At 38.8% G+C, this 14,081-nt stretch overlaps 1 protein-coding gene across 1 annotated transcript; it reads right to left on the bottom strand.

The window, feature by feature from the left end:
- Positions 1-535: 535 nt before the first annotated feature.
- LOC128373211 (GTPase IMAP family member 8-like) lies at positions 536-13,590 on the bottom strand (the record flags this gene model as incomplete). Its single annotated transcript, XM_053333507.1, has 6 exons — positions 536-675; positions 2,425-2,515; positions 4,099-4,904; positions 9,836-10,474; positions 10,707-10,767; positions 12,763-13,590. Coding segments are annotated over 6 exons (2,565 nt in total), but the record flags the coding sequence as incomplete, so codon positions are not given.
- Positions 13,591-14,081: the final 491 nt, after the last annotated feature.

Genomic DNA, 14,081 nt, shown 5'->3' with positions numbered 1-14,081 from the left:
ATCTGAATTGAATAGGAAGATGGGTTGAAGATGACCGAATTGGTCGGTCTTGCTCCTTCTAAGGAGGTAGATGAGTGTTGAGGATGTTAGGAGATGTTGGACGAGGTAGCGTGGCATGATTGATCATAGATGGAAGAAGTAGTACTGAACTTAGAGCAGTGTAAGAAATGGAAGAAACTTGAGATTCCAAAACCAGTGAAAGGGGATAGGTAACCTGAGCAGAGGGTTATGATACAACGAACAAGGGAGTCAGACATAAGAGATGAATGCAGGGGAGGGGATGTGCTTCGAGTCCTCAGATTAACATGCTGATGTTAGTGTGATGAGCTCAGACGTAGTGCTCCGGAAGATGGTTTAAGGTCAAAGTTGATTTGCTGATGTAAACTTGGATTGTGGTAAGTTTGGTCGTAGAGATAGAGTGGGTGTATGTGAAGAAGCTAGCGATGGTCAGAGATCAGAGATGTCAAGTGATGTAAACAGAAAGCTGTGTGGGAGGCCTTGAAGCAGTTCCACCTGGTTAGTGGAGCAAGAGGGCTCATGGAGTGAGGCCATTGGGGACATCTTGTGAGGCGATGGCTACGTATTCTAGTTGTGAGTTAAGTTGAGGATGATGGCTGATAACGATGTGAATGGAGTTGGGGGATAGTCTGTGGCTGGTGTCGATTGTCTCTATTTCTGAAATGAGAAACAAGAGAGAATTACACATGACATTTGTGTAGTTGTATAGATACAGCCACACTGCTAAGTTGATGTTAGTATGCTTCCTAACCTTGCACTTTTATCTCTTAACAATTGGCCTTTAACAGAGACCCACACAGTGAAGACACCACATGGTCTGGTCTTTTTTCTGTGTAGTCTTCTTTGTTGGCCATATTGCTTTGTCATTGTTTAAATAACACCTTTTGGATATACATGCTGTCTTTTTAATGTTGCACACTGGTTCAAAGTTCAGACAAACGAGGAAAACTTGTTTGAATCTCAAAAACAAAAGTAATTTCTTAAAATAACTTATTTACACAACTAAAGCAAAACTACATGTGAATCTGTAGAATCAGAAGTGTATGGAAATGCATGGATGTGGGGAAATGTGTGCTAGAAAGTAAAAAAAACAAATGAAGCAAATAAAGAAAAAGGACATTGCTGGTAGGAGAGAGACTGAACAGGCAGGCTTCTATAATAGGTGGCCCAGCCCACAACCCAGGAGAGCTCTTTCAGGCTGATGTCTTCCTGGAAATAGGAAGAGAGGAAAGACAAGCACACCAGCAAGGCAGAGCAAAAACAAAAGTGGTCATGCCACCAAGGGTCTCCATACTATAAACTGTTGATGTGTACACCCCAATAAAAGTAATGTTCAAATAGTGCACGTCATATAAAATACTTAATAATAGCCATTAACAAACTAATTAGTCATGAAGAGAATAAAGAAGATTTTATTTGATTAATTGCAGATCATCTGTCAATATTCAAATAATTACTCAAATTACGCATAAAGCATGAAGCCACATGCAGAACAAACCAGATGTTCCTCATATTTCATCTGAGCTTTGAGGGATGAAATAAATGTTTCAGTCATGGTGGTTTTCTGTTGTATGAATGATGAATGTTGTAATGACTGTTATTGTTCGTTCTGGCTGCAGTGCATCTTTTATTGAGTTTTAAGCCCCAGTTTTACTCATTATAATTTACATCTGAAGTGAATTTAGTTTTAATTTAGTGAGTACAGAGTTCAACTTCCTAAAACATGTTTCCTCTGAAGAGTCAGAAATTACAAACACAAAAATGTTCTCAGATTTAAAAACATCTTGGTGTCAAAGTTTAAAACTCAGACCAGTGGATTGGTGGTGATAGAGGAGGTTAAACACTCCCTGTTCATGTGAGTGCATCTCTGCATCCCATCAGATCAACAACCACAATACATCAGTTAATTACCCATCAGCCCCACCAGCACTTCCTCTGGAACAGCTGTTTATCTTACAGATCTGTAACTGATCTGAACGCGCTCAGTACAACAATGAGTCAGAGCCTGAACATCCCAAACAAGAGACGAACATATATGAAAACATGTTTACTGAAATATATGTTTGGATTAATAAAGTCTGGTTTGGAGTTAATAAAACAAACTCACAACTAAAGCAAAATATGTAGAGAATAATAACTTTTATTAGCAGAACACACATAGATAAAAACATCAGCCTGCATCAGTAAAACCTGCAGATTAATAACAGGTGTGCTTCAGTCTGTCGTCTCTCTGCTGCCATCTACTGCTCCAAACACTGAAACACATCACATCTTAATGAAGGAATGATTGAAGTGAAGAATCTTTACTGATGAACATTTTATAATTAACTGAGAACAAAATGACGTAACAGCAGTCAATGGAACCAAAACCATCAACCCACTGAAATCACAGCTCTCTTCCCAGACCTGGATCAGGGCCCAACTTAGTTTCTGGACAGTCTACATAGTCCACTGGACCAAGAGGAACCAGGACCCATTGAGAGTTTGATTCTGGTACCTAATAGCAGTCAGGGAACCATTGGCTCTGACATGGAGGTCACATGCTGTTTGGGACAGTCTGGTCAGAAACATCAGACCTCAGAATTGTTTCTCTGCTGTTTACGGTTGATGTTGTTCTGTTGGACTCTACAGGTGAAGATCTCCAACAGGCTCTGGGTTTGCTGGAAAAAGGTGGATTGCCCCCTCAGGGTTGGGAGGGAGTTCTTCCCCCAAGTGGAGGAGTCTAAGTATATCAGGGTCTTGTTCATGAGTGAGGGTAGGATGGAGCGGGAGATCGACAGGTGGATCAGTGTGGCGTCAGCAGTAATGGGGGCATTGCACTGGACTGTCCTGGTGAAGAAGGAGCTGAGTCTGAAGGCAAAGCTCTCAATTTAATAGGGGCCCACTTAGCTCCTGGACAGATATAACAAGATATAAAATGTACTGCTTAGGCTATTGTTATCTACATACACATAAATATTGAAGTCACCTACTATAATCACTTTATCAGTACTAAGGACTAAATTTGATAAAAACTGAGAAGTTGGACAGTGCACTATAACTAATGAAACTGGCTGTAAAGTTTTCCAGGCTGGGTGAGAGAGGCTGAGAACAAGACTTTCAAATCATTTGTCTAAGTTTAGGTCTGGGTTTGATTATTAGGTCTGAGTGTCTGGAGGAATGTGAGTATTAATATGACTGGGAGGAGTGGATTCATTTAGGCTGACAGCCAAGTTTCAGTGATACAGAATAAATCAATATGATGATCTGATATTATATAATTGATTAAAACAACTTTAGAGGAGAGAGATCTAATGTTTAAGAGTCCACATTTAACCCTCCTATTTTGATGATCTATTGCTGAAGTGGTAATTTTATTCAGATTTTTGTGAATAACTCCTCTTCTATTTACAGCTGATTTCTTATCAGAAATCAGAGATCTTATCAGATCTTATAGATTCCTTTAATATTTGATTTTTTTCATTTTCCAAATTAATACCTATCAGTTTTAAGCTTTTTAAATTAATTGTGGGCCAACAGAGCCACATACTAGCATGAAGACTGAAGTTGAACCCTTCACACTCATTCAGGCCATAAAAACAACTTTTACAGCAGAAAAGTAAAAGTTGTTATCTAGATATCCACCAAGGTCACTTTTCTGTTCTCGTCTGCATTAAAGCTTTTATGTTTGTGTGTGTTTGTCTAATATATTGAGTTTAATATACTCAGTATCAGCTTTATGTTCAATGTCTTTACATACACACCTGTTACAGTAAAGAGCAAAGATCATATGAAACACCAAACAGAACTCAACCACAGTCTTTTATTTCATACCTCAAAGTGGAAACAACATGAATACAATCTGTTTTATTCTGGATGTGTTTATATAAATATTTCACATATCTGGCTGAACAGTGAGTATAAAATCATCACATCGGTTTAACTATTTAAATGCTGACAGATGATCTAAAGCAACTTTTATATCACAACTACAATGAATCAAATCAATCATAAACCAATCAATGATATTTTCTGATTGCACTCAGCAGTGTTTTAGTGTTGTTGTTGCAGCAGGTAGTTAACAGCTCTTCAAAGGATTACGCAGCCACGGCGAGGTGGGGGGCATGGAGGTGTTTGTGCCTGCATTTCAGCCCTGAGCCTTGCTTCCATCTCATGTCTTTCTCTCATCATTTCCTGCTGTAATGCCAACATTTCTGCCTTGTATTTGTTCTGAAGTTCCTCCAACTCTTTCTTCCTCTGGGCTTCATTCGCTCTCAGGATTCGTTCTTTCTCCTTCTCGATGGCTTCTTCTGCTTTCAGGAACATTTCTGTGGTGTAGTGTGTTCCTCCATTCTCCTGAATCATCTTCTGTATTTTATCCAGAAGCTGATTAACTTGTGACGGGTCTTTGCTGTTGTTGTTGAAGACGTGATAACGGCCGTAACACTTCTGGATGATGTCACTCAAGTCCTCGCTCTTTGAGAGAAACTCTTCAATGGTTTTTTTCTTCAGTCTGTCTCCATGAGTGAACAGTATCATTGTGTATTTAGATGCATCTTCACCAAACGTTTCTTGAATCAGTCTCACTGTTTCTTTCTCCTCCTCTGTGAATCTGCCCAGCTGGAGAACCACCAGGAAGGCATGTGGACCAGGAGAAGACATACCGATGCACATTTTGATCCTCTTAATCACTTGTTCATTGGTTAGCTTTGTGTCAAACAGTCCTGGAGTGTCAATAATGCCAACCTTTCTCCATTCAACCTTTCCTGTTACTTTCTTGCAATCAGCTGTGACAGACTCTGCAGCTAGTTCAGACTCAAACACTTCTTCACCTAAGATGGTGTTTCCTGCTGAACTCTTCCCCACTCCTGTCTTCCCAACCAGAACAATCCTCCATTCACAAGAACCTGCAGACAAACACATAGAAACACAGAAGAAAATTACATTAACATGTATCTAATGTATTAATAGTATTGGTAGCTAATGCATTGAGATGTTGATCATGTGTAGATGTCTACCAAATGGGAGCAGAGTAATCAGTAATGTGTTACATGTTTCTCACACAGCAGCCAGTTGTTGCTGAATGGTGTTTATAGTTAATTCAGATAAAAACAGCAAATCTTCAGATTGACAGCAGCAGATGTTTGAAAGTGTTTTTCTCTTTCTCTAAATTGTTCTTCATGAAATTTCTGTTGGTTCATTAATCAAGACTGGTTGAGATCAGACAGATAAAGTAAAACATTACAACTGAACAACTTCAGATTAAATTTAGTTTGCTGTTAAATTCTTATATAAAAAGTAAAACTTGAACGTACCTTTAGAGGTTGCAGCACACATGATGAATATCTGAGAAGACCAAATGGACTCTGATGATCTCTGTGTTGGACGTCTCTTTTGAAAATGAATGGCTAATCTTTTCTGACTGTTGTAATAAGTTCAGACTTCTTATCTCCTGATGGGCGTTTACTCTGGTCTCTGCAGGGCTGAACTTTCTGTCATTGGTCTGAACATAACGTGACAGCCATATGATGATAAACAGTAAATGCTGTTAACCTTCAGTCCTATAAAAACCTCTACACTGACACTGTTAGCGATACATTCATTTTATGACAACTACAGTGGATACTCAGGAGGTTCATGGTAAACTATATTTAAAGTCACATCTTTTCTGCAGCATCAGGACTTTGTTGATTGGAATCACTGTCCAAGTTACAAATAATATATTGTAATTTAAATATTGACATTATAAGAAGAAGGATGTCAAACTGACAAAAATAATAAGGATTAAATCTCCCAATGCACAGAAAGTAAATGATTAACTGCAGTCACTGCTGTTCAGATGTAAAGACCTCATGATAACAGAATCATTTTAAACATTTACAGTCATAACTTTGATGGAAAGTTGCAGATCTGCAGAACAAAATGTTCACAAGAAGATAAGAAACGTTACATCAATCAATGATTCATTCATTTTCAAAGGAGATATCACAGATCATCGATGTGCAGGTTAAAGTTTTAGTCCTTTTTAACTGAGTAGTTCACTGCTGAAGATATTGGTAACATTAATATAGTCAGACAGTCTGGTCAGAAACATTAGAACTCAGAATTGTTTCTCTGCTGTTTACGGTTGATGTTGTTCTGTTGGACTCTACAGGTGAAGACGTCCAACAGGCGCTGGGTTTGCAGCCGAGTGTGAAGCAGTCGGGATGAGAGTCAGCACCTCCAAATCTGAGGCCATGGTGCTCTGCTGGAAAAAGGTGGATTGCACACTCAGGGTTAGGAGGGAGTTTTTCCCCCAAGTGGACAAGTTTTAGTATCTCGGGGTCTTGTTCATGAAAAAATCTATTTCGTGAGGGTAGGATGGAGCGGGAGATCGACAGGCGGTCACTGTTGTTGAGATCTAAAGACCTCATGATAACAGAATCATTTTAAACATTTACAATCATATCTTTGATGGAAAGTTGTAGATCTGCAGAACAAAATGTTCACATGAAGATAAGAAACGTTACATCAATCAATAATTCATTCATTTTCAAAGGAGATATCACAACCATCGATGTGCAGGTTAAAGTTTTAATACTTTTTAACTGAGTAGTTCACTGCTGAAGATATTGGTAACAATAATAATGACTATAATAATCATACAGTTTATTTGTTTGTCACTGTTCGAATCCAGCAGCACACAGTCATTTATACTTTACACAAAGGTCACATTTTTAAAAATGCAGTGAACAAAATAATTGGATTTCCAGGAAATACAATATAGCAAAAATGATTTACAGACTAACTGATAAAAGTTAACTAAAATCTCTTTTTATTCTGCACCTCAACTTGTTGAACGAGCCACCAGGGAAACGTGCATCCCTAACTTCAGTTAGCTGCATAGCTCAGATCATTGTGATGTGATTGTGGATGATTCTGCATTGATTCATAAATTCATTTTTCTAAATGTTATTTTTTTATTCATTGATATTATAAGAAGGAGCAACCAAGTATAAAGTGTCAGCAATGACTTAATGAAGATTAAACCTCCCAACGCACACAAAGTCATTGATTAACTGCAGTCACTGTTGTTCAGATCTAAAGACCTCATGATAACGGAAACATTTTAAACCTTTACAATCATATCTTTGATGGAAAGTTGCACTTCTGCAGAACAAACTGTTCACATGAAGATAAGAAATGTTCAATCATTACAACCAGCTGGAACAATGATTCAGTCATTGTCAAAGGAGATATCACAGATCTGCAGGTCAGAGTTTAACACCTTTTACCTGAGTAGTTCACTGCTGAAACTATTAATGAATAATCAATGAAATGCTGAACATTCACTTGTTCAAAGCAGAAAATCTGAATAAGAGAGGAAGACAAACAAAAAGTGAGTCAGTGAGACAAACAACATGGAAGAAGATGAAGTTATTATTATTAATGGAACACATTCATTGTTTTTCACTTGATGAGTCCAGAGACAAAAGATCAAATTATAAAAACTGCAACGTATAAAATAATTTAATTTCAATGAATAAAAAAATAATTTGCAGGCTAAGTGATAAGAATATATTTTTAAGCCTTACATATTGTTACTTGCTATTTTCTCACATTTTCTCCTTGTCAATCAATCAATCTTTATTTATAAAGCACCAAATCACAACAAAGTCATGTGAAGGCTCTTTCCACATAGAGCAGGTCTAAACCGAACTCTTCAGGTTTCATTTAAAGAGATCCAACATTCCCACATGAGCAGCACTTGGTGACAGTGGAGAGAAAAGAGTGGGAGAACATCTGCCTGGACTGGTTGGAGAGAGAGGAAGGAGAGGAGAGAGAGGGAGGAGAGGAGAGAGAAGCACATTGAAGGTCCGGGACTGGAATCTGTCATCCGGACGTCTCCAGGCCCAGATTACCTGTGAGACCAGAAAGCACAGACAACTCCGGGGAAGAAGTTTAGCTTATTGAATGCATTAATAGAACATGAATGTTAATGGATATAGATGGATGGATAGAGAGAGAGAGAGAGAGAGAGAGAGAGAGGGAGGAGGAGAGAGGAGCCCAGTGCATCATGGGAGTCCCCCGGCAGTCTAAGCCTATAGCAGCATAAACTAGGAGCTGGAACCGGCCCCAACTATAAGCTTTATCACAAAGGAACGTTTTAAGCCTACTCTTAAACGTAGAGAGGGTTCTGCCCCCCGGAACCAATCTGGGAGATGGTTCCACAGGAGAGGAACCTGAGAACTGAAGGCTCTGCCTCCCATTCTACTTTTAGAGATACTAGGAACCACAAGTAGGCCTGCATGCTGGGAGCGCATTGTTCTAGTAGGTTCATAAGGTTCTATGAGCTGGGAGCGCAGTGTTCTAGTAGGTTCATAAGGTTCTATGAGCTGGGAGCGCAGTGTTCTAGTAGGTTCATAAGGTTCTATGAGCTGGGAGCACAGTGTTCTAGTAGGTTCATAAGGTTCTATGAGGTGGGAGCACAGTGTTCTAGTAGGTTCATAAGGTTCTATGAGCTGGGAGCGCAGTGTTCTAGTAGGTTCATAAGGTTCTATGGGCTGGGAGCGCAGTGTCCTAGTAGGTTCATAGGTTCACTCTCCTTTCTGTACAGTGAACTCAGTCAACTCTGCATTTACTGAATCAGTCATAATACAAAACCACAAAAATATGACTTTTACAGTTCTTTTTGAGCAGAAGTTGTGTCTCCCTCTCTCAATATCCTGCCAGGACGTTTTGAGGACCAAGGTTTGATTTTCAGGTGAATGATAAGGTCTGTTGTACAAAGGAAGGAAGGGAAATAGATCCACTGTAATGAGTGATCAACAGGAGAAGAAACAGAGTAATGTGTCTGTGTGTCTCAGTGTTAGCTGCCTTCATACAGATTCTCAGCTTGTGTTTTTAAACCTGCAGAAAGAAAGAAAAACTTCATCCACAGATTCTCAGTTATCTGGAAGTATTTTACAGTCAGTGTTTCTGATCAAATGACTCAAAGTTTGGAGGTTGTGAGTTTGATCTATAGTTGACTCAGTGAGATTTTAAGTCTGACCTTTTTAAAGTTTCAGCACTCACACTTAGATAAAGGTGAGTGACATAAGCAGATGGGTAATCTGTCTCTATGTGACTGGATGTTGGTTTGACTGCAGCTGGAACATTTTTAATAGTTTTAATCTGTGAACTCTGCTGTCTTTGTGTTTTAATGTTAATATGATGTGTTCATGTTCATGTCTTTGTGTTTTAATGTTAATATGATGTGTTCATGTTCATGTGCTTTGTGTTTTTATATTAATATGATGTGTTCATGTTCATCTGTTTTGTGTTTTTATATTAATATGATGTAATCATGTTCATGTGCTTTTGGGGACAAATGAAGTAATTTATTGATTGAAAAGTTCAAATATGAAACAAACAACAGCATTAGACAACATTTATTTCATACATCAAAGTGGATTCAACATGAATTAAATCTGTTTTATATGAATATTTCACATTTTGCCAACCAGTGAAATACAGGCATCACTTGAGTTTAAATGCTGACAGATGATCGAAAGCAACTTTTATATCACAGTTCTACAACAAATCAAAGAGACCAAAAGGGAACCAACTTGATCCTCTGATTGCACTCAGCACTGATTGTTATCTAAACTGTTGCAGCAGGTAAGTACAGCTCTTTAAAGGATTACACAACCCCGGCGATGTTCAGAATCCTGTAATTGAAATTTCAGTGCCTGTATTTCAGCTTCAGACCTTGCCTGCTTCTCATACATTTCTTTCATCATTTCCTTCATTGCAGCCAACATGTCATTGTTGTGTTTGGTCTTCAGTTCTTCCAGCTCTTTGTTCCTCTCGGGCTCACGCTCTTTCAGGATTCGTTCTTTCACCTTCTCGATGGATTCTTCTGTTTTCTGGAACATTTCTGTGGTGTAGTGTGACCCACCATTGTCCTGAATCATCTTCTCTACTTTATCCAGAAGCTGACTGACTTGTGACCGGTCGTCAGCATCGTTGTTGAAGACATGATAACGGCCGTAACACTTCTGGATGATGTCGCTCAAGTCCTCGCTCTTTGAGAGAAACTCTTCAATGGTTTGTTTCTTCAGTCTGTCTCCATGAGTGAACAGTATCATTGTGTATTTAGATGCATCTTCACCAAACGTTTGTTGAATCAGTCTCACTGTTTGTCTCTCCTCCTCTGTGAATCTGCCCAGCTGGAGAACCACCAGGAAGGCATGTGGACCAGGAGAAGACAAAGTCATGCACTCCCTGATCATCTTCCAGGCATCTTCATTGGTTAAAGTTGTGTCAAACAGTCCTGGAGTATCGATGACTGTAACTTTTCGCCCTTCAATCTCTCTTCTTTCTTTCTTGCACTCTGATGTGACAGAGTCTGCATCTAGTTCGGATTCAAACACTTCATCGCCTAAGATGGTGTTTCCTGTTGAACTCTTCCCCACTCCCGTCTTCCCAACCAGAACAATCCTCCACTCATCAGAAGCTGCAGACAAACACACAGAAACACACAGGGACATTACATTAACATCATGTTTAACATTACAAACATTACAACTGAATTCTTATGAAAAGTAAAACTTGAACTTACCTGTAGAGGTTGCAGCACACATGATGAATATCTGAGAAGACCAAATGGACTCTGATGATCTCTGTGTTGGACGTCTCTTTTGAAAATGAATGGCTAATCTTTTCTGAATGTTGTAATAAGTTCAGACTTCTTATCTCCTGATGGGCGTTCACTCTGGTCTCTGCAGGGCTGAACTTTCTGCCATTGGTCTGAACATAACGTGACAGCCATATGATGATAAACGGTAAATGCTGTTAACCTTCAGTCCTATAAAAACCTCTACACTGACACTGTTAGCGATACATTCATTTTATGACAACTACAGTGGATACTCAGGAGGTTCATGGTAAACTATATTTAAAGTCACATCTTTTCTGCAGCATCAGGACTTTGTTGATTGGAATCACTGTCCAAGTTACAAATAATATATTTATATTATATAATATATTGTAATTTAAATATTGACATTACAAGAAGAAGGATGTCAAACTGACAAAACAATAAGGATTAAATCTCCCAATGCATAGAAAGTAAATGATTAACTGCAGTCACTGCTGTTCAGATCTAAAGACCTCATGATAACAGAATCATTTTAAACATTTACAGTCATAACTTTGATGGAAAGTTGCAGATCTGCAGAACAAAATGTTCACAAGAAGATAAGAAACGTTACATCAATCAATGATTCATTCATTTTCAAAGGAGATATCACAGATCATCGATGTGCAGGTTAAAGTTTTAGTCCTTTTTAACTGAGTAGTTCACTGCTGAAGATATTGGTAACATTAATACAGTCAGACAGTCTGGTCAGAAACATTAGAACTCAGAACTGTTTCTCTGCTGTTTACGGTTGATGTTGTTCTGTTGGACTCTACAGGTGAAGACGTCCAACAGGCTCTGGGTTTGCAGCCGAGTGTGAAGCAGTCGGGATGAGAGTCAGCACCTCCAAATCTGAGGCCATGGTGCTCTGCTGGAAAAAGGGGGGTTGCCCCCTCAGGGTTAGGAGGGAGTTTTTCCCCCAAGTGGAGGAGTTTAAGTATCTCGGGGTCTTGTTCATGAGTGAGGGTAGGATGGAGCGGGAGATTAACAGGCGGTCAGTGTTGTTCAGATCTAAAGACCTCATGAAACAATCATATCTTTGATGGAAAGTTGTAGATCTGCAGAACAAAATGTTCACATGAAGATAAGAAACATTACATCATTAAAACAGAGTGGAATGGGGATTCATTTCATTAGTAGGATAAAGTTTAATCACTTTTAACAAAATAACTGCTGAAACAATTAATCAATTTTTAAATAATGTAATCGATAATCAGTGAAACTGTGATGGCCCCCAGCTGTTACTGTGTTGTAGTTTTGTGTGATTATTGTGTAACGTTGTTTTAATGTTATGTGTCTGTTTGTGTGAGTATTTTAATCCCGACTGACAGATACCAGTTCCAACCAGGACTGTCTGCTTCAAGGCACCAGCCTACTTAATGTCTGAGGTTCCTGGCTGGCACCAAGGATCAGAGTTGGTAGTAGGTTTTATTATACCAATTAAAACCACCAATCAGGACTGTCTCTAAAGCACACACTCTCCTTTCTGTACAGTGAACTCAGTCAACTCTGAATTTACTGAATCAGTCATAATACAAAACAATAAAAATATGACTTTTACAGTTCTGTTTGTTTTAAGAACAATCAGCACTCACACTTAGATAAAGGTGAGTGAGATAAGCAGATGGGTAATCTGTCTCTATGTTACTGGATGTTGGTTTGACTGCAGCTGGAACATTTTAAATAGTTTTAATCTGTGAACTCTGCTGTCTTTGTGTTTTAATGTTAATATGATGTGTTCATGTTCATGTGCTTTGTGTTTTTATATTAATATGATGCGTTCATATAAGTAATAAGTAATTTATTGATTGAAAAGTTCAAATATGAAACAAACAACAGCATTAGAAAACATTTATTTCATTCATCAAAGTGGATTCAACATGAATTAAATCTGTGTTATACTGCAAGTGTTGTATATGAAAATGTCACATCACATCAGTTTAACTATTTAAATGCTGACAGATGATCTAAAGCAAACTTGATATCACAGAACTACAAGAAATCAAATAAACTATAAAGGAACCAACTTGATCCTCTGATTGCACTCAGCACTGATTGTTATCTAAACTGTTGCAACAGGTAAGTACAGCTCTTTAAAGGATTACACAACCACGACGACGAGGAGGAGGAGCGTGGACTGCAGGTTTCTGTGCCTCTCTTTCAGCCTGAATCCTTGCTTCCATCTCACGTCTTTCCTTCATCATGTCTTGCTCTATCGCTAACTTGTCCCTGTTATGTTTGGTCTTCAGTTCTTCCAGCTCTTTGTTCCTCTCGGCCTCACGCTCTTTCAGGATTCGTTGTCTCTCTCTCTCAAAGGCTTCATCAGCTTTCTCGAACATTTCTGTGGTGTAGTGTGATCCTCCATTTTCCTGAATCATCTTCTCTACTTTATCCAGAAGCTGACTGACTTGTGACCTGTCGTCAGCATCGTTGTTGAAGACGTGATAACGGCCGTAACACTTCTGGATGATGTCGCTCAAGTCCTCGCTCTTTGAGAGAAACTCTTCAATGGTTTGTTTCTTCAGTCTGTCTCCATGAGTTAACAACACCATCACGTATTTAGGTGCATCTTCACCAAACGTTTGTTGAATCAGTCTCACTGTTTCTTTCTCCTCCTCTGTGAATCTGCCCAGCTGGAGAACCACCAGGAAGGCATGTGGACCAGGAGAAGACAAAGCCATGCACTCCCTGATCATCTTCCAGGCATCTTCATTGGTTAAAGCTGTGTCAAACAGTGATGGAGTATCGATGACAGTAACCTTTCTCCCTTCAACCTCTCCTGTTACTTTCTTGCACTCAGATGTGACAGACTCTGCAGCTAGTTCAGACTCAAACACTTCATCACCTAAGATGGTGTTTCCTGTTGAACTCTTCCCCACTCCCGTCTTCCCAACCAGAACAATCCTCCACTCATCAGAACCTGCAGACAAACACACAGAAACACACAGGGACATTACATTAACATTATTTTAAGTGAGCTTACAGGAGGGATCTTCTGTTGTTAAATGGCTGCTTACCCATTAGCAAACACGCAGTGTTTCTAAAGTGAACGCTAATGTATTAATAGTATTGGTAGCTAATGCATTGAGATGTTGATAATGTGTAGATGTCTACCAAATGGGAGCAGAGTAATTAGTAATGTGTTACATGTTTCTCACACAGCAGCTAGTTGTTGCTGAATGGTGTTTATAGTTTATTCAGATAAAAACAGCAAATCTTCAGATTGACAGCAGCAGATGTTTGAAGGTGTTTTTCTCTTTCTCTAAATTGTTCATGAATTTTCTGTTAGTTCATTAATTAACTAATTATTTCAAGACTGGTTGAGATCAGACAGATAAAAGTAAAACATTACAACTGAATTCTTATATAAAAAGTAGAACTTGAACGTACCTGTAGAGGTTGCAGCACACATGATGAATATCTG

The sequence above is a fragment of the Scomber japonicus genome, chromosome 14 (genome assembly GCF_027409825.1).
Source record: "Scomber japonicus isolate fScoJap1 chromosome 14, fScoJap1.pri, whole genome shotgun sequence".
Classification (NCBI taxonomy): Eukaryota; Metazoa; Chordata; class Actinopteri; order Scombriformes; family Scombridae; genus Scomber; species Scomber japonicus.
This window is presented reverse-complemented; position numbering and strand designations above follow the sequence as displayed.